Source organism: Lottia gigantea (assembly GCF_000327385.1).
Source record: "Lottia gigantea unplaced genomic scaffold LOTGIsca_69, whole genome shotgun sequence".
Taxonomy (NCBI): domain Eukaryota; kingdom Metazoa; phylum Mollusca; class Gastropoda; family Lottiidae; genus Lottia; species Lottia gigantea.
In genome coordinates this window covers 205,220-225,903 of record NW_008710347.1, presented here as the reverse complement: position 1 = coordinate 225,903, position 20,684 = coordinate 205,220, and the positions used below count along the sequence as shown (strand labels likewise).

The 20,684-nt window shown below is 31.3% G+C and overlaps 3 protein-coding genes across 3 annotated transcripts; all 3 read left to right on the top strand.

Annotated features, from left to right (window-relative positions):
• The first annotated feature begins 210 nt into the window (after positions 1 to 210).
• LOTGIDRAFT_195649 (hypothetical protein) lies at positions 211 to 4,340 on the top strand. The gene is made up of 8 exons (XM_009065237.1): positions 211 to 307; positions 1,055 to 1,150; positions 1,389 to 1,577; positions 1,914 to 1,976; positions 2,303 to 2,453; positions 2,841 to 2,897; positions 3,194 to 3,329; positions 4,106 to 4,340. The coding sequence occupies exons 1-8, from the start codon at positions 224 to 226 to the stop codon at positions 4,221 to 4,223; spliced, it is 894 nt and encodes a 297-aa protein (XP_009063485.1). The 5' UTR covers positions 211 to 223; the 3' UTR covers positions 4,224 to 4,340.
• A 688-nt stretch (positions 4,341 to 5,028) lies between these two features.
• On the top strand, positions 5,029 to 9,222 carry LOTGIDRAFT_235717 (hypothetical protein; the record flags this gene model as incomplete). Its single annotated transcript, XM_009065236.1, has 2 exons — positions 5,029 to 5,128; positions 8,164 to 9,222. The coding sequence occupies 2 exons, from the start codon at positions 5,029 to 5,031 to the stop codon at positions 8,601 to 8,603; spliced, it is 540 nt and encodes a 179-aa protein (XP_009063484.1). The 3' UTR covers positions 8,604 to 9,222.
• Positions 9,223 to 10,459: 1,237 nt separating this feature from the next.
• On the top strand, positions 10,460 to 18,866 carry LOTGIDRAFT_235716 (hypothetical protein; the record flags this gene model as incomplete). Its single annotated transcript, XM_009065235.1, has 6 exons — positions 10,460 to 10,607; positions 11,642 to 11,695; positions 13,864 to 13,941; positions 14,968 to 15,018; positions 15,860 to 15,877; positions 18,630 to 18,866. 6 exons carry the CDS (start codon positions 10,460 to 10,462, stop codon positions 18,812 to 18,814), a joined length of 534 nt encoding a protein of 177 aa, XP_009063483.1. The 3' UTR covers positions 18,815 to 18,866.
• Between the last annotated feature and the right edge of the window lie 1,818 nt (positions 18,867 to 20,684).

Sequence of the window (20,684 nt, the reverse complement as noted above, 5' to 3'; positions counted from 1 at the left end):
GGATGCCTACAGGTCAAAAGTAGATATCAGTCACTACCAAAGCCAAATATTTATTACTCGGACTGCATATTATATACATTCAAGTTTGGTCATGTTTTCGGATTAAATATGTTGGTAACTACAGCGATAACATTTGCGTCTGGTTATTCCAGTCAACATATTTTTATATTTAAGTCGTCTCCCCTTACTTATTTGTTTACATTTCCTTAGCGATAATATCATCATGGCGGACAGCACGAAAGTAAACATTGAAGTATTTGGATTATTGAACGATATTAACTTTGTTCGTGCAAAATGTTGTGCAAATGTAAGTAAAACATGGATCAATTTATAAATATTATCATTTGCGTAGCTTCAAACCCCACTTTCTTCAAAAGGATAGCAAAGCATGGCCATGGTCTAGTCTCTGACTACTTGAGTTGAACTTGGAAGTTGAATAGAATTTTTTCTCTCATTTCATAAATATTCCAAACAAAATTTTCAACTGTTTGCCATTTGTCTTAGAATGTCTTCGGGTCCATAGAAATATAAGGTTTAGTGATTTTACATTTTAAACAGACACACTTCCCTACCAAAAAATTTGTGTGAAAGTGACCCACTTTTTGGTCTGAAAATTCTCCTCTGTAAAATCATGTCTAAAAATAATAACTTTTCCAGTGGTAAACATTTTCATCAACGTAAACATTTTCATCAACCCAAAGACAATTCAAGACTCTCAGTAGTATTTTGTAATTGATATTCCAATTCATATGAAAATGATCGCCAAATTTCAATTCAGAAATCATTGTAGTCATAGAGTAGTAATGAAGGTTTTGTTGATTTCAATTCTACTCTTCACTACCAGTATCTAGATAAATGATCTACATCATAAAAACGTCGATCTAAAGATACCAGTAATATTTGGCAATTTAAAATTTTCGTAGACTTTGTTTTTTGTCATTGAAATTACAGCAGATCAGTGCACTAGATTATCATCTTACTGACACTGACATCAATTATCAAATAGGTCCTAAGTGTTTAATAATATATAGTGTTTGATTAATATTTCGTTTAGGACATCCACAAACAGCATCCTAAAGTATTTAATGAACCTGTTATAAAGGGCATGTTAGAGTTTGAATGGGATTTATACATAGAAGCTAAAAAGAAGGTAAGTTTAGCGTACTAGTCCCATATGATTAAAAACTGTTTTGTTTCAAGAGATAATCAACTATTCATGTGAAGTTAATTTTGTGGGACGATTTATTCTTGTTAACACAACTGTAGCTTTTTACATACACAAACCATGCAAGCACTGGAAGCAGACAAAGCACTACTGGTACAATGAGAGTATATGTGTTTATGCTATTTTGCATTTAAGTTATGTAATATACTTTTATATTTTTCAGGAAATCCGTGGAGAAGCATGGTCATTCTCAGAAAATGCTATAATTTTTATTAATAATCAGTTAATTGGTGGTCCCAATGATTTTATTTTTTGGGCTGAAGAAAATTACCAATTTCAGGAATTCCGACCAATGCCTCTCTATGAAACTTTAACAGAAGAAGGCTATAAAACAACATTAAATTCCAAAAATGTAAGTCTAGAGTGTGTCATAGAATCATGTCATGATCTGTCTGGTGGATACATGATTAATTAGTTGATTAGTTACTGAATTTGGGAAAAGTAATAATAAATAAATTCAATCATGTGGTTTGAAAGTTTTTGGTTGTGTACACTCTTATTAACATATTTAGTTTAAGAAGTCTATAATAATATACTCATTAGAAACCTGTTTTTTTTTTTATTATTGTTAGTAATTTATAAAAAAAAAAATTTATGTCAGCTGTCAGCTGTTCACAGCCTGCTTGCCATTTTGGAACATCTATCACTTCCTCAACTGAATTTTCTATTCTTTTAATTCTATTTTCAGCATGAATATGTTTATTTTGATGTTAATATTGGAGATGAACCTGTAGGAAAAATTGTTATTGAAGTAAGATATTTTACATTTCATATTAAAACATCTATAATATACAAATTTTTATCATTGTTCTAGTATGAGATTAAAAAAAAAGTTCCTTGTGTAACACAGTTTGTTTAAATAAAATATCTATTTTCTTAATAACACTGAAACTTGATCAAACTGAAAATTGGTCCTTCCAATTTTTCCAATCCAAATTGAATCCTGATAGTAGTGATAGTAAACTGTATCTGTAGTACTCACACATGGACCATTGTGGAGACAATAATGTGAATATACAGGTATTTATATTGTGTTAAATCAGTGCTTTATGAATAATCTTTTTTCTCTCTTTGAAGTTGTTTACAGATGTTGTACCAAAAACCTGTAGTAATTTTAAGTCATTATGTATTGGAGATAAAGGTACATGTATTGAAACAGACAGTAAATTGAGCTATGCTGATACATTATTTCACAGAATAGTACCTAATGGTTGGATACAGGGAGGAGGTTAGTAAGTTTTTTTCTGCTTCTAGGATATATCCAAATTTTAGTTAATTGCAAATGCGCTAAGATAAGGTACTTTTGATACCTTGTTTTTTCTCACCTTTAAATTCATAAAAAATTTTTGTTTTGCACTGTTGGCATATTTATGATAAATAATATTATCCAATATGGACAGTAGTTAAAATTAAACTTATAATATTAATCTAAGGTGCATAGTGCCGACTGTGTTGGTTTGGGATTATAGTCAAATTGGAGTCACAATAAAACACTTTCAATGTTCACTTTCCCTTTAATGTAAAGATTTACACTCTTTGCTGGTACAATTATTTTATCTACATGCAATAAGCCTGATGTAGTTCTATTATTAATCTTTATTATTACCTGATGTAGATGTTTACCATAGTAGAGGAAATGGTGGGGAATCAGTTTATGGTACAGTTTTTGAGGGTGAGTCTTTATTATTGATACTTATTGAGGCTTTTGGCATTAATTATTTCTATCACCTTTCCCTTTATTAGGTAAAACTCAAAAGATTTTTTTAAAACCAACTATAACTGTCTTGCACATAGTTGCACGCTTTACACATTTTTTATTTTAATTTGTAAATATGACCACATGCATAAAATTTTCTCAGAATGATTTACCCATATATCTTCAATTCGTGGTTCTTATGTTGGCTTTTTCAGACATTGCTTCTGTCAGTTTGTTTTTGAATTAAGTATTCAAATCATTCTATTTTCCAGATGAAAATTTTGCTGTTCCTTTCTCAAACCGTGGTATAGTGGGAATGGCTAATAAAGGTCGACATACAAATGCATCACAATTCTTCATAACATTACAACCAGCCCCATGGATGAACACTAACTATGTAGCCTTTGGGTAATTATCTTCAATATTTATCTAAAAATTTTATTGAAATTATTGCGCTGTCTGTTGTAGATGTGTGGACAAGTTTATATGTATTACCATGTATCCAAATCAAGAATGGTTTACCAAATGTAATATGTCCATAATCTGTATATAATCAGTAATATATTGACTGGGCTTAAAGGGGAACAGTCGGCATTTTCAGGGATTCATTTGGGTCTTTATTGCGCTTTAATAGTCTTAAGAAGTACTAAAAGCATGAAAATCGCATAATCCCTTCAAATATACCTCAAACTAGAAATTTCAAATTTCAAACGTGAATAATTATGGATACACATGGATTTGAAGGCTGAAATTTCGACCTTGAGCTGTGAACACTATTACTGATTATGTAAGCTAAAAAATTCCTGTTTCTGAAACTAAGGTATGATTGGTCCAACAGATAGTGAAGGTGCTCCTTTAAAACAGTATAAAGTTCTCATATAAACCTGGGTTTGACCAAAGTAGGCCTGCAAGTAGCCAACTGAATTACAACACAATGCAATCTAAAAATATCTGGTTATAATTCAGTATAATATGTAAACAGTGTTAAATAAAATATATAAAATAAGCATTACAATGGTATAAGGCATTCTTGAAAGGTCATTGAAACTATAGAAAGTAAATAGTTTACGTAACAATACAACAATGAAATCTGTAGTTAGTACAATTAGGCTGTAAGGATATAATGAAGGTTTACAATGATCTGTCGATTATGGGATATAATACAGATTCTCTCTTTATTTCAGTCAAATTATTGAAGGGACAGAAACATTAAAGAAAATAGAGGAACAAGAAACTATGAATGAACGGCCTGTAAAAGATGTAAAAATTACTGATTGTGGAGTATCAACATATGAGTTCTGAATATTAAAAATACATTAGATCATATCACACATTGATGTATTTTATCAGTTATGTATTATCGGTGATATTAATCATAAATCGTGATATTTAAATTATTGAATAAATATTTTAATCATAGAAGTTTGTTTGTTACGAGAAGTGTATCGATGTTGTACACTACTGACAAAGTTTTTTTATTTCACACTTAGACTGAATTTAAAGCACACCTTCATAGTATTTTTCTCTATGGTCCATGTTGGAAAATTGTTTTGAATGTTAAGATTATTTGTTGTTGAGAGATAATATAAGTGAAGCCAATTTCCCAATCCATTTCATAATGTATATTTTACATAAATAAGTTTACACAAAAAAAAACATTTCTAAGATTAATTTCATCGATACAGAGATAAGCCTTATCAGTCCCACCTGACACACATTGTATAAATCAGTTCCTATATTCTCTCTGGTAAGAAGAAGTTACTATGTATTCTGTCTAGTATCAATCAGTTCCTATATTCTCTCTAGTATCAATCAGTTCCTATATTCTCTCTAGTATCAATCAGTTCCTATATTCTCTCTAGTATAAATCAGTTCCTATATTCTCTCTAGTATCAATCAGTTCCTATATTCTCTCTGGTAAGAAGCAGTTTCTATGTATTCTCTCTAGTATCAATCAGTTCCTATATTCTCTCTGGTAAGAAGCAGTTAGTATGTATTCTCTCTAGTATCAATCAGTTCCTATATTCTCTCTGGTAAAAAGCAGTTACTATGTATTCTCTCTAGTATCAATCAGTTCCTATATTTTCTCTGGTAAGAAGCAGTTACTATGTATTCTCTCTGGTATCAATCAGTTCCTATATTCTCTCTGGTAAGAAGCAGTTACTATGTATTCTCTCTAGTATCAATCAGTTCCTATATTCTCTCTGGTAAGAAGCAGTTACTATGTATTCTCTCTAGTATCAACCAGTTCCTATATTCTCTCTGGTAAGAAGCAGTTACTATGTATTCTCTCTGGTATCAATCAGTTCCTATATTCTCTCTGGTAAGAAGCAGTTACTATGTATTCTCTCTAGTATCAATCAGTTTCTATATTCGCTCTGCTATCAATCAGTTCATGTATTCTCTTGTGTATCAATCAGTTTCTATATTCTCTCATGTATCAATCAGTTCATGTATTCTCTCGTGTATCAATCAGTTTCTATATTCTCTCATGTATCAATCAGTTCATCTATTCTCTCGTGTATCAATCAGTTTCTATATTCTCTCTGCTATCAATCAATTCATATATTCTCTCTGCTATCAATCAATTCATATATTCTCTTGTGTATCAATCAGTTCCTATATTCTCTCTAGTATCAATCAGTTCCTATATTCTCTCTGGTAAGAAGCAGTTAGTATGTATTCTCTCTAGTATCAATCAGTTCCTATATTCTCTCTGGTAAGAAGCAGTTACTATGTATTCTCTCTAGTATCAATCAGTTCCTATATTCTCTCTAGTATCAATCAGTTTCTATGTATTCTCTCTAGTATCAATCAGTTCCTATATTCTCTCTGGTAAGAAGAAGTTACTATGTATTCTGTCTAGTATCAATCAGTTCCTATATTCTCTCTAGTATCAATCAGTTCCTATATTCTGTCTAGTATCAATCAGTTCCTATATTCTCTCTAGTATCAATCAGTTTCTATATTCTCTCTGCTATCTATCAGTTCATGTATTGTCTCTAGTATCAATCAGTTCCTATATTCTCTCTGCTATCAATCAGTTCATGTATTCTCTCATCTATCAATCAGTTCATGTATTCTCTCTAGTATCAATCAGTTCCTAGTATATTCTCTGTGGTATCAATCAGTTCATGTATTCTCTCGTGTATCAATCAGTTTCTATATTATCTCATGTATCAATCAGTTCATGTATTCTCTCGTGTATCAATCAGTTCCTATATTCTCTCTGCTATCAATCAATTCATATATTCTCTTGTGTATCAATCAGTTCCTATATTCACTCTTGTATCAACCAGTTCAGATATTCTCTCGTGTATCAATCAGTAGAGATATTCTTTCTTGTATCAATCAGATCAGATATTTTCTCTGTTCAGACATTCTCTCTTGTATCCAATTTCAGATATTCTCTCTTGTATCAATTTGTTCATATATTCTCTCTTGTATCAATTTGTTCATATATTCTCTGTTGTATCAATTTGTTCATATATATTCTCTCTTGTATCAATCAGTTCCTATATATTCTCTCTTGTATCAATCAGTTCCTATATATTCTCTCTTGTATCAATCACATTATTCAAATTCAAATTCTTTATTTCTTGAGCCCATGACTCATTAGACACAAATCAATATTTACAAAAATACATATAGTAAAGACGGCAAAGGAGACTAAATAACAAAATACTCAACAATTATAAATACAGTTATCATAACACATGAATAATGAATAAATATTAAATTGAAATTTTATCGCGTTTTTTATTTGCATAAAATAACTATTTCCCCAAGTTGATCAGTTCGCTGATATTTTGGACATTAAATAATAGTATGAGTTTAAAAACACTGTTCCCTGTTCTGCTCCCTCTTGTATCAATCAGTTCATATATTATCTCTGATATCAATCAGTTCATATATTCTCTCTCTGATTAGTCCCTATATTATGTCTTTTTAGCTCTTTTTTATTATGTCTTGTACAAATCAGTTTAGATATTCTCTCTTGTATCAATCAGTCCAATTCTCTCTCGAATCAATCAGTTCTCCCTTGTATCTATGTACGTTCTCTCTTTTATCGATCAGTTCACATCAGAATTTTGTTTAACTAATCGTCTCTTACCCTTTGTTTTGTTTCTTACTTCACAACCTAGGCCAGTTCTGTGTTGTTGTTTTTTTTTTTTGAGAATATACTCATGCAACTAACACAAACAGCACTTAGAAATATATAATTCTAACTTAATGGCTGTACTTTTTATGGGAATTCTATTCTCGTAACACCCTAACATAAACTTAATTGACTTACTATTGCCCTTTGTTTGGTAACAGTAGTTCATTTGCCAGCATTTGGATAGCGAGCAAAGTAAGCGTACATACGATACGGCCCCGTATTTTTTAATAATTACGCAATCCCTGTAGCTCCTTGTAATGTTGTGAAACAACAATCACGGTGTCCAGTTGACAATCCCTAATGCTCTCTAATATCGAAATGTTTTATCTCAAGCCCCATGCTAATTACACAAATAATTCATGGACTTTATCACTACTATTATCATTATCACATGATGGGAACTTCATTATATATGATAAAGCTAGTTTACGACGTGGAACAGATCTGCCTTTTTATATTTAACTTCTTTGGATCAGCCTTGGATATTTTAACTATAAAGAAATAATTGCTGTTGACGTCTCTTTTCTATAATCTACAACATTAAAACCACCAATGTATCTTTCCAAGTTCACCACGTGCATGTACCTGATCACTGCGATTGTAATATTTACAGTGGGCGTCAGAGGTATGTAGATTTTCCATATTTTCTTTATTTGGATGACTTATAAGCCAAAGTACCCACTCAGTGGGCTTTTGTAATGTATCGACCATAATTTGTGTTACTTCCTGGCTATGGTGAACTTTTACATTCGTCACAAATTCTGTATATTGTCATGATTTTCCTCAATAGACAATACAAAATGTGGTGAACTCTGATGCTATGGAAGCTAAATCAGAGGATCTGAAACATTAACAAATGACAGAAAGCGAATGGCTAACTCGCAGGTATATTTGTGTCAACTTCGACCGACCAGACGAGAAGCTCTGAATCGCAAATCGATCCCAGCCTGTGTATCGCAAAATATGAGTCAAACATAATTTTTCGTACAAATAACTGTCCACTTACAGTGCCAAACCTGATTCCAGCGTTTAATTTTGCATGAATCTGAATTATATAACGGTATAAACTCTGTTTTTCAGGACTCCCTTTAGCCCCGGATGCAGCAAATACCACAACAACCATGGCAGAGTCAACGACTACCATGCCAGAGTCAACGACTGTTTCGTCAAATAGTTCAGATGGTACCTCCATAGTTTCTATAATTACTGTTACTACTATTGATAACTCGTCATCCAGTATGCAGACAGAAATAACTACTGACATCACAAATACTAGTGATATAACAGCACCAATCACTTTTATATCATCCGAACCAATATCAAATTCTTCTTCTTCCATTAATACATCTCCAGCTACCGTTGGTCCTCTCGCAACAACACAGGCTTCTGCTTTCGGTTTTGATGGAGCGTCGTTTGGTGGTGGTATAGCCTTAGGTGCTGGACTCTTGTTAATAACGTTTATAGCTTATAGATGTTACGTGATTAGAGCTAATGGACAACAAAAATACAACGCCATGTAGGCTTGAACTTACTGTTAACTGGACTGTTGTGTTGAATGTGTGATGGATGGGAAAAAATACAAAAATTAATAATATCATTTTGAAGGTTCTCTAAACATGCGTTGGAAGATTGTTGTGATTACATCTAAATTGAATACTGTTGAACAAATTTCGCTTTGTTTGATTTCTAATGGTATCTAAACTATTCTAGATCTAACGCCGTTGTAAGAAATAATTGTTCTCTAATTCAACCAATCAAATAGCTTGTTCAGTAACAATTGTCTATTTTCAGAGGATTCTTGCATAAATTAGCTCATCAATCGCGTTGTCGAGAATTTCCATTCAAAGAACGAATGTTAAATCTGGAATGGTTGCAATAACCAAAAGGCACAGAAAATAAACTAAGCATGTTGCATTTAATCCATTTTTAGCTTTTTGGAAATTGTGGGAGATCTCATTCAATCGAAACCATAACCGTAATTCATTATATCAAGAGATCCACGTGAATCCTCGATTTTGATTTCCTGATTTAAAAAGATCATAATTTTTTTTCCAAAACCATCATTAGAATAGTTCATTTTGAAAACATAGGTTGCACATCTCATTTGTTAAAAAAAGAATAAAGTTTTTTGATTCAAAATACCTCATTTTATTCTTAAAAACCATCGTAAGGCATAGCTGTAAAAAACATAAAATTAGTTTTGGCTTAAAACTTATGCATAGCCCTCTGCCGAGAATGTGACCGAAAAGCAATCCCAACCCTTGTCCGAAATATCTACCTCTATTCTAGCTTCTGATGGATATTTTGACAGTTTCTGCAATTCCACTAAAATTAAGTGTTTGGTGACGTCAGATAGCGAAGGCCTTAAGTGGTATAAGGGAACCACAGGCGTCTGATTGAATATTGGATTGACGCAAATGGATACTATCAGTGTCCCCGATACACATGAAAAGTTAGAAAACCTTTTTACAATCCCTTTTATCATGTCTATATTTTTCAAAAACTTACATAGATGAGAGCCCTCTCAGACACTCTGTGGGAAATTTGCGCCTATGGCGCTTTCAGTTTCACAAGAATATTTTAGAATATTTTGTTTACTATCCGTAAATGAATCATTAAAGAAGAAATTATGCCCGAGATATATCATATCATAGTACTTACATAAATAAGCTTATATGTTTTTGTATGAGGTTGTGTAATATATTATTTTAATTTATGATATTTAAGCTCTAACAAAATTAAAAACATTGACACGGTTACTACATGATTTGACCTCGTGACACAGTACTTCAAAACACTAGTATAACCGCAGCAGATCACAATGAAATTAAAGGGTCTGTCTCTGAGATGAAGAGGGGTACTAGCTAGCCTATTAAGGCCTATCCTTGTCTAGTCCAAGTATAACTATCTAACGTTGTCCTCAACATTGAACATTTCTTATTTCGTTTGGCATCTGACAGCTATAATATCTTATGTGAATTGGTAGGCTAATACATGCACAATAAATCAGAGGAGTTTCTCGGGAACGTAACTGCGTGGATAAACTTGTTTCCGCTGTATCTAAATCACATCAAATCAAACGGCAAATTGCGATTTATCAATCTGATTTCATTTTCAACCAGCAAATTTACGATCTGGTGATCAGTCTTCCATACAGCCTTGATTGTATGTTTGAACACGATTCCCCCGCCATAAAATTATAACAGGAAGAAAGAACTTTGAGCGCGTGCGCATGACTCACACGTAATTTAGAAATAAAGTCGATTGAGATTTATTACGATTTCCCATTAAGAACTTTTCATTGAAGTAATTTTCGAACCGAATAGATTTTGTTGTTAAAAGATAACTTGTGTATAAGATATTCGGAATGATGATCATGTCACGATTTGACAAACAGGATTTGTTGTTTTATTCTTCCGTATTGGTAGCCTTGTTGACAATTAACATTGGTTGTGCAAGCACTGCCTCTACTACAACTGGCAGCCCCTCTACTACTGCCAGCCCCTCTACTACTGCTAGTACTGGTGAGTATTAATAGTAAATCCTGTATCCTGTTTGTTTGAAAGATTGTATGCAGTATAGTTTAGTAGGTCTACTAGTACAATAAAGCTTACCAACCCCGGACATAGTGTAATTTTGATATTATAGAATATAATTTGAAATTGAAATTGGCCTATTTTGGAAATTTGTCACCTTATATTATGTAGGATAGGCTACTGAAGAATAAAACTGTACTGTCTTTGCAAATCTCATTGTAAATAGAAATTTGCTGATTGTTTAAAAGTTACAGTATCAGTTTCAAATTGGATAGTATGTATAAATTTTTGTCAATAAAAGTTAATGGTGTACCTGTAGATCTAAATGTGAATAGAAACACACTTCCCTCCCAGACCAGAAACTTAAACCAAAATTGTCACAAATTTTGTTGATTATTGTTCTCTGACTCTGACAAGGTTGTATTAGGTATAATTAAATTTATGACATTTTTGATATTATGAAAATTTTGCGTAATGCCTGTTAAATTATCTAAGGTATGCAAGGATATTGATCTATTGCGGTAGTATTTCTATACCATTAACCAACTAAACTTTGTGTTTTTTGTTTGTTAGTCATTCATAAAGCTAAAGTATGACCCAGTGCTCATATGTCAAAAGCATCCCAAAATATATTACATCCTGTCTGGTAGGCTATAAGCTTTTATGATTTGACATTCACACGGATAAAGGGTAAATTCTAAAACAGAAAAAGTGAAAAGGCCATCTTACTTAATCTTAGACAAGTGATCAATTTCTCTCAATAGCATTTCAAAATTTTACTGATATAGAATACATTGATAAAGAGTAGTATGTGATTATGGAAGATTTCTATTTGAATTCTTTATGAATTATGACTCATAGCATAAAAAAGGCTACAGTTTTCATCATACTTTGATGAATTTGTTATGTGTGTATATTTGACTAGTGTAAATATTTTGTTATGTTTCGGTGAATTTTCAAACTGAAATGACATCATATACAATTTATTGCCTATCCACTTGATTTTTTTTCTTTTTTTTCAGCATCAACATCTACTCTAGCAGCAGATACTACTACAGTTTCTGTAGTCACCGACAGTAAGTTTCTTGAACTTCATTTTGATGATAAATTGATTTTGAATGTGAAATAGGTTTAAAATCATAATGCATTCTTTTATCCATAACTTTATAATGATTGTATGAGGTGAATTTTTATTATTTTGTTTTTAGCTGTTCACTTACACCTTGGTCTAATGATCTGGAATTATAAGTTTCATTGTTAATACAAATCATACAGTAGTTGATCAACTATGATGGTTACCTCATTTTCTGCTTGGTGGACACTTTGATTTTTAAAGGATTTGTCGATTTTCTCTTTGGGACTGGTTAGAACCAATCAAATGGAGTCAGGCCCGTAGCAATGGGAAGATTGGGGGGGGGGGGGGGATTCCCTTAATGGATTGCCCTGTTAATGTCCCAACATATAACTTTCCCCTCTGAACAATCAAGTCTGGTTACAGGCCTGCTAGGGTTTCACTTGTTATAAATTAAATGGGATTGAAGCATTGGATATGATTTGCTATGATAATAAACTTAAAAGAAAAGCTATTATTTTTGCCTAACCTATTTTTTAAATCTTAACCAATGAGCCGTAGAGAAAAAGTAAAACAATTTTCATTCTTCACTGAGTAATAAACATAATGTAAGCTTATATTTTATTTAATGTACTAGTGCAGTAAGTATAAATATAAATGGCGGTATTATCAATAATCTTTATGAATATTTATAACATTAAGAGATTTTCATAGATATAGATATAATATATAGATATATCACATGCTACAATCAATAACATATAAACAGATGTTTTTAGCTTTAAATTAAACATTTCGACAAAACATTGATTTGCGTAAATATATTTTGCTATGAAGTCCTTTATTCATTAATTCTATGAAATTTAGGTGTCTGCTTCAGAATCATGCATTTTATCCTTGGGTGCTGAAAATATGACTTTATATGAGACAATCCAGATCCCTGGGGAAGAGTTAACAGGAGGGACCCAGATTTAGGTTCCATTGCTGTGATTTATTGGTGTGGAGGTGTCACAAGTGAGGCTAGTCTGAACCATCTGCCTCTGATTGATATTTTGACAGATGTCAGCTGGAGCAGAGTCAGACGAAAGAGGCCTGTTAAATGGGGATTTTCCACACCTCCAAAGATGTGTTTATAATTTTCTCTAACATAACATTGAATTACCTATAAAATGATTGTTAAATAGTGTTGGGTATCACCGTAACTTTTGTTTTGTTAGTATCAGATGCTAGATCAGTTTCGCCAAAAAAAAAATGATGGAACTGGAGACATGATATAAATGGTGTAGGGAGAAAATGATAATATGACTGAACTACAAAAATATTTATCTTTCCAAATATACCTGGGTTTTGCAGATCATAGGTATCTAAATAGGTTTCAAACCCCGCACCTGCGGAGATGCGGAAAAGCCCATTTAACAGGCCCTATTTTTTCTGTCTCTACACCAGCTGACATCTGTCGACTTAGCTATCAGAGGCTGGAATAGAGACATGTTTCAGTCTAAGAGGCATAAATTATCCTATAAATTTAGCCTTCATGTGTGTCCAGAATTATCCGTGTTTGAGACTTAATCTTCTCTTTTCTTTAGACTCTGTCATATATATAAATGAAAAATGAAATTTCTAGTTTGAGATATTTTTGAAGGAATTATGCGATTTTCGTAGATTTCTATCACTTCTGAAGACTATTTACATACATTTAAGACTTAAATCAACCCCCAAAATGGCGCACCTGTATCTTTAATACACTCAAGTCACAAACATTCAGTTGCTAATGTAGTGAAATTTGTGGCAGCTGGTGTTCAAGAATTTTATTTAAAGAAATACTACCACTAAGAATGGACATAAAAGTCCCATACTAAAACAAGTATATATTCATCATTTAGACCTACCAGGTGCCATCACCAAAGAATAGAATCTCCCAAAATCAAAAGATTTATGCATTTAACCTAGTGATTATTAAAAAATGCTTCTAAGCATGTTTCAAGATTATTTAGTTTCATGGATAATTACTTAAGTTTATGGATTTACAGGATTATAGAGAAATTCTGTTAGTCCACTGATGATGAAAAAAGGCTCATTTTGGCCAAGTTTAAAAATTTCAATTTTTTTATCAGTATATCTTTAAACAAGTAATGCGTCTTCATTATGGTGGGTTTAATTCTCTAATTCTAGATTGTACTAAAATTATTAATGAAGAAGACTGCTGTAATGCCACTGATTGTTTCTTTTTTATTTGTAAAGCTAAACCAGGTAATATCTTTATCTACATCCACATTTCTTTAAGAAAATATGTTGATCACTCAGTCATTATTTTTTAAAAATTATTAGCAATATGAAAAGCATAGTTTTTATCATCTTCACAATGTCAAACTATTATGAACTTTGTCTTATACCTTGACTGCAATAGTCACCTTTTGCATGCCAACGAAATTGATTTGATTGTACGCTAGCTAATTCAACAAAAAAGAGGTCTCGACAGCATGTTTGTAAACAATAAGCCATAGTGTTTACGGTCTTTCCGTTGAGGGCTCTGATTGGCTGTATTCACTGAGGTACAATGCAATCAAATCACTACATTCTGTGATAAAAGAAAGGTGGCTTTTGCAGTCTAGGTATAAGATGAAGTTTATAATAGCTTGACGTTGCGAAGATGAGTTTTCATCTGATTTCTGAGATGACACATGGTTTGTACTAATTCAATGCTGATATTAAAGTTTTCATCTGATTTTGGCAGATTGATGAAACCTGGCAGACAAAGTTGACTAAAGTTTTATCACAACAATTGAATCACGACTTCACTACAAAGGCTATGATTTTATTCATGATGCCTTCCTTAGAAGATTGAGCAGAATTTTTTTTTTTTCATGAGGCGAAAAAATGATAAAACCAAGTAAAGTCAAAGATATTGTGTTTTGACAGGATGGTCTCTTGATTGCCTTACATTACGAAAATGAACCTAGTAACATTCTCCGGCTAAAGAATTTGGCATCACTCTTGAGGTTGCTGCAGGAGCCTGGAAAACCCAATGGATGGTCATACCAGTGCTTAAGATGACCTCATGAATGACCCAATATTTATACAATCAGACGTAAACATGAACAATTTCTTTATCCTGTGTATATCTGATGTTAATTTTGTAACAGTGATTAAATGGTGTCTATCAGGAATGAGAAAGAGAAATAGTTCGAAATAGACCTATTAAAGTATAGTTTTGAATCTGTTTTGGCTATCTTGATAACACATCTATGTTATAAAATATAATATTGATTATTTCAGGATGTTTTCATATGAATACAACAACAGATCCAACATGTACCAATAATTGTAGTAAGTAGAATTTGGTTTTATAAGTCAATGTGAGTCTGGAAATACTAATTTAATCTCTGATAGTTAATGTTAGACAGATGTCAGTTGGATAGAATCATAGACTTATTTTTTCTAAAGAAACTTATTACACAGATTTTTTTATTACCACTTTCTCTAAAATTCAGTGAATTTGTCTTTTTTCCTTTTTTATAAGCATATTCTATATGTTATATTCTAATTTCTTGTATAATGTTTGAAGTTAAAAAAAAAAATAGCATGAAAGCTGCTTAAAGAAATGGGGATATAAACTATTGCCCTTGTTCATAGTCAAAATTATGGGCAATAACTATTTGTTGAATGTATTCACTTTCAAACTTAATTGAGATCTCAATAATATGCTAATGAATAAACAGTGGTCTCTATCATACCTACACATGACATTTTGTTATTAAGTGAAGGGAAAGAACTCAAAAACTCTATCATACCTACAGATGACATTTTGTTATGAAGTGAAGAGAAAGAACTTCTTTATAATTATTAGGTTATTGCTCTCATTTCATCCACTTTCAATTTCGCTGTCCTGATGAGGATTTCATATCCGAAACATGTCTGCAGAAAATGATTTGATGAGGGATTGTCTTTTTTTGGTCGACAAATATTTTTACTATCCTGTGTTGTGAAAGAGATGGGGGCCAGTTAACAGTTAATGCTGCACTCCTGGCAAAATTTCCCTTATTGTACACCATTTGTACACCATTCATTTCATTTAGTGAATGAGATAATGAATACCTTTTGCTTTAGAAAGTCTATAAAAATCATGTAGTTTAGTATATTAATCAATTTTATTGTTGATATTTTTCAGCGACCTCAATTATTAGTTGTAAGTATAAACCTATTTTAAATTTTTGTGGTGTTCAATTATGTGTTCTTTTTGCTTTTTTATAGAAATTGGGTCCTAGTTATTCTTATGTTTGAAAATTTGATAGAACTAACTCTCAAGTTGATAATGGAGTCTCCCAACTTGTTTTTTTTTTATTAGTTAATTGTTGAACAGATAGATATAGACATTTTTAATTTTTAAATATTTACTGAATGCTCTCACACACTGAATATAAATTTAACAGTCAAATTTTTTTCCAAATGGATTATTTAAAAGGATACTACCTCTTAGATAGAATGGACATAAATTTAAAGTCTCAAACTTGGTCAACATATGTATAAATTCATCAGTTGGACTGTATACGTGCCATGACTATAATAATGATATCTTTATTACAATTGTAAAAAAATTAGGTCATACAATAAGCATTGATGAACATCTAGACTAAAGAATATAATCTCTATATAAGATGATAATCCATTAAACAAAATAATAACTTGAAACACCTTCTAATTACTTAGTTTAATGAATTATAACTTAGTTTTATAGATTTATTAGATTATAGGGGGATTCTGTTTTGACACCAGGTAAGTCCACTTATGATCAAAGACTTATTTTGGCCAAGTTTAAAAATATGAATTGGTTGTTCATCCTAAGAGGTAGTATAACTTTAACAAACTACTGAGGGAGACCTTTTTTCACTGATGGTACTCAATTCCTTCAATTATTTTATTAGTTTAAAATATTGGACCTGGTTCTTATATGATTGAAAAAAAAGATTTGATTATTTAACTTGTATTACTTTTCAATGTCAGGTGTTTCACACTTAAAGAAAGAATGATATTAAGACTGTTTAAATTTGAAGTGCCATTATTTTTTGCTTATTTAATTTGTTTCTTTTTGTCTGATTGATGGTAATTAATGCATAGATTTCTGTTTGAAAAGTGATTTGGGTAGCCGATGTTAAGATACAATATCTTGTAAAGGGAATTAATAGATGACTATCTGTAAAAGACACCTTGATGACAGCATGATTTATATAAATTTGAAATCCCAAATATCAGGAACCAGTTCCAGTATATTATATTTGACCATAAAATGTTATAAAGGGACAGGTTCTCCATCGGTTTGGCCAATCATACCTTAATTTCAGAAACAGAAACTAAGCTAATCAGTAATAGTGTTCACAACTCTCTGTCAAAATTTGAACCTTCAAATTCACGTGTGTCCAGAATTATCCGTGTTTGAAAGTTAAAATGAAAACTGATTTCTTGAAACTTTGCCATATATAGAAAAGACATATGGAAATAGAAAGTGAAATTCCTAGTTTGGAGTATTTTTGAAGGAATTTTGCAATTTTGGTACATCTCTAGTATTTCTATATACATATATTCAAGACACAATCAACCCCTGAAAATGACGAACCTGTCCCTTAAGGTTTTGTTAGTTTGATATTTTGGTTATTTTCTGTTTTTCTCCACCTATATAGCCACACCTGCTCCTTCTACTTCAAATACTACTCAAACCAGCACCACCACTACAGGTAAAATAACCACCTCTTCTACAGCAGAAACAACTTCCACTGATTCAAAATGTAAGCTTTATAGTTTTATTTGAATTAGCTGAAAAAATGCTCCACAAAGTGAAATATTTTGACCAAGGTGTCCAGAGTTCAATCCCTGCTTGGGTCGAAATAATACCTTCAGATTTTTCAGTCTTTTTTCTCCCATCAGTGATGTAGGTCAGAGGGGATGACAGGAAAAGTGTCTAGACGTTCAAGTTATGAACTAGAAGGCTAATGCTGCTTTTCTTGTAAAATGTCCCTCATTGCACATTGTATGGTGTAGTCTTTAGCTCCAACAGGTCTAGAAAAGTATACATAAACAGCATTTCATATCTGATTCATAGAACTAACAAACAGAAATTAAGATGTTTTTAGATATTGAAAAGTGAACATCCTGCTAGATATTAGTTTGTTTTTTTTTCCCCTAGAAATCAATCAAAACTACCTGGTACATTTTTATCTTTATTGAAAAATGAAATTGGATCCTGCTAATCACCAATTCTCTGGAGCATTATTTCTGCTTCTCTGGGCTTTATTTTTTAAGGCTTTCTAGCTTATGATTAGAAATAAAACATTTTCAATTTATAAATCATAGTATAACAAATCTTTTTTTTAGTATTAGCAGCTCTTTTAGATCAGTTTAAATATTAGGGATCAGTTTAGCTTGATCTTTTTTACCAATCTAATCAAAATTATATTACATTTTGATATCAAAATCTAAAGTAGAGCAATATTGACAGCTTCTTTGGATTTAGCTACCCCACAAATCCTTATTTTATCAACATGCAGGTTTTATATGACAAGTTTTGATTGGTTTAAAGTACTACCTGAGACAGACATTTGGTAGAAAACTTCTTAGATTACAATGTAGACTGAAAAAACATCAGAAAACAAAAAAGATATGAAATTGTAATCTACTTTTAATTAGACCAGCTCTGCCTTTTATTGATGTTAAATTACATGTATATCAATGGGTATTTTTTTCCCTAAGGACTTATGAGAAATTACCGGTAATAGATTTGACTCAGACTTGTTTTGTGTTGTTACAAGACAAAAAATCAAGACTTCTGCTGTGAAAAAAACTTGAATGTTGCAATGTGCTTGTGAAAAATATGAAAATAGATGTTGTTGGATTAAAAAAATTTTTTTGAAGAATAGGTTATACTGATCTAATTCCGTTTCTTTCAGCATCCACTGCAGATATCACAACAGTCACCACAACAACAGCAGCATCACACTCAACAACAGGACAACATTTTGATTCAGCATCATTTATAGGTGGTATTGTTTTATGTGCAGGTTTGGTAGCTATTACTTATTTTGGTTGTAAATTTTATAAAGCTAAAACTGATAGAAATTATCACACATTATAAACTTATTGATTGTTTTCTACACATTATTCTCAAGTTTCATGTCTGATGCAATCTAATCAGAATAAATTCTAGTTTTTTTTATCTGATTTCTTTTGTCGCCATTATGATCTATCCTACAATACACCATTGTAAGCAAGAAACTTGTCTAACATTACATGCTTTGATTGGTTTAAAATGATGTCTAGAGAACGCAACCATAGGTATAAAACTTGTTAGATTAGAATGGAGACAAAATATATCAGTAATAGTAGGTTTAGAATAAAAAAATCTATGCTTATAACGTATAACAGTTGTAATTTTATGTTCAAAATGTGAAATTAGTGCCTTTAATAGTAAATTTGTATGAGTTTATTTTTGAAGAAGGGAAAGAAGTAAGATTTTGATTTAAGTAAATATAAATGTTGATATAACTATTGTATTGTATTGTGGTTATTTGTATTGAATCTATTTATTTCTAAGTTGTTGAAAAATAATCAACTTTATTCCACCGATAGATACCCACTATGTCAAAAAATCAACAAACTGTTGGAATTTAAATACATGTATTGGCTTGCATTATTAGTTTTGATATGTATGCTCTTATTCAGAAATTTAGAATAATGTGTAGACTACTATACTACTTCCATTATCTTCCAAGATGTCTTACCAAATATATGTCTACTTATTGATTGATAAATATATAAAAATCTCATTCTTGATTATTATCTGTGACTTAGGAAAATAAAAAGTTTGAAGTATTTTTTTCACAACCACTTATAATTTAAAAATGTTTAAAAGGGATGCATTCTTTTTATTTTTTCTTTATCATGATTTAATTTGAGCTAAAAGAGAACATATATGATTATAATAATCTAACTATAAATTAGTTTCAAAGACAGTAGTTATCAAGATAACTTTCTTGACAATAGCATTTGCTGTTACTTTGTCCCAGTTTACCAGACATGTCTGTAAGTCTATTCTATGTCATGGAAACATGGACTGGAAAACCAAGATAAAATTCAATTGTCATTTCTATAAAGACAGGTCTACATTATCTTAACCTGTGCACTATCAATTTAGTTAGCTATGGATTAAAAAAACTACATCTCTTTTAGGGTACTTGGAAAAATCAGACTTCAATATAATTGGTTCTTTTTTTTATCAGATGTTCAGTGGAATGTTCCTGACTGAAATTATCTGTTTTGTTTGTCTTTCATAAATTCACATGGAGAGCATGATGAAAATATTATTACTTCAATCTAATTAGTTTTTTATCAGATGTTTTTAGTGGTATGTTCTTCACTGAAATATGCTTCATTTGAACATCTGAAACTATAATCCATTTTTTGTTTGTCTTTCATTAATTTACGTAGAGAGCATTATGAAAATATTTTTTGTTGTTTTCATCCCTGGGCCCTTAGGTCTTATGAGTGCTTATTTTAGACATTTAGTTAGTTCATATAGGTATGAAAATCAATATTTTTTTCAAGCTATTTGGATATTGCATATAACTTTACATAAAAGAATTTTGATCTCAGACTTTACTATATAACAATAAGCTTATAGGCATGCATTTTCGTCTTAGAATCCATGCCATAATCTGCATAGAAGACTTTCATTCTGCTGTTCATTCACCTGTAAACAAAATTTGAACTCTTCTTGGCAAATTTTCCGTGGAAAAGCAGAATTTCTAAATGATTTTTTTAAAACAAACCTGTCATATTTGAAATAAGTTATGTTTGAATCTAAATTCATCCATAGGAAATTAAATATTGATTATGGAATCTTCTATACAATGTACATGGAAATACTAAGAACTTACAATATTATTAAATAATCATTTGAACAGAAGAATTATTTATTGTTAAAAATCACTAAAGTGCTATATTAT

What these genes read in the sequence shown, in the direction of transcription:
- LOTGIDRAFT_195649 (XM_009065237.1), top strand. Translation starts at nt 224, where the DNA reads ATGGCGGACAGCACGAAAGTAAACATTGAAGTATTTGGATTATTGAAC. An exon ending in TAGGAAAAATTGTTATTGAA is followed by an intron (nt 1,977 to 2,302) that starts GTAAGATATTTT and finishes CTCTCTTTGAAG; the next exon opens with TTGTTTACAGATGTTGTACC. An exon ending in ACTAACTATGTAGCCTTTGG is followed by an intron (nt 3,330 to 4,105) that starts GTAATTATCTTC and finishes TCTTTATTTCAG; the next exon opens with TCAAATTATTGAAGGGACAG.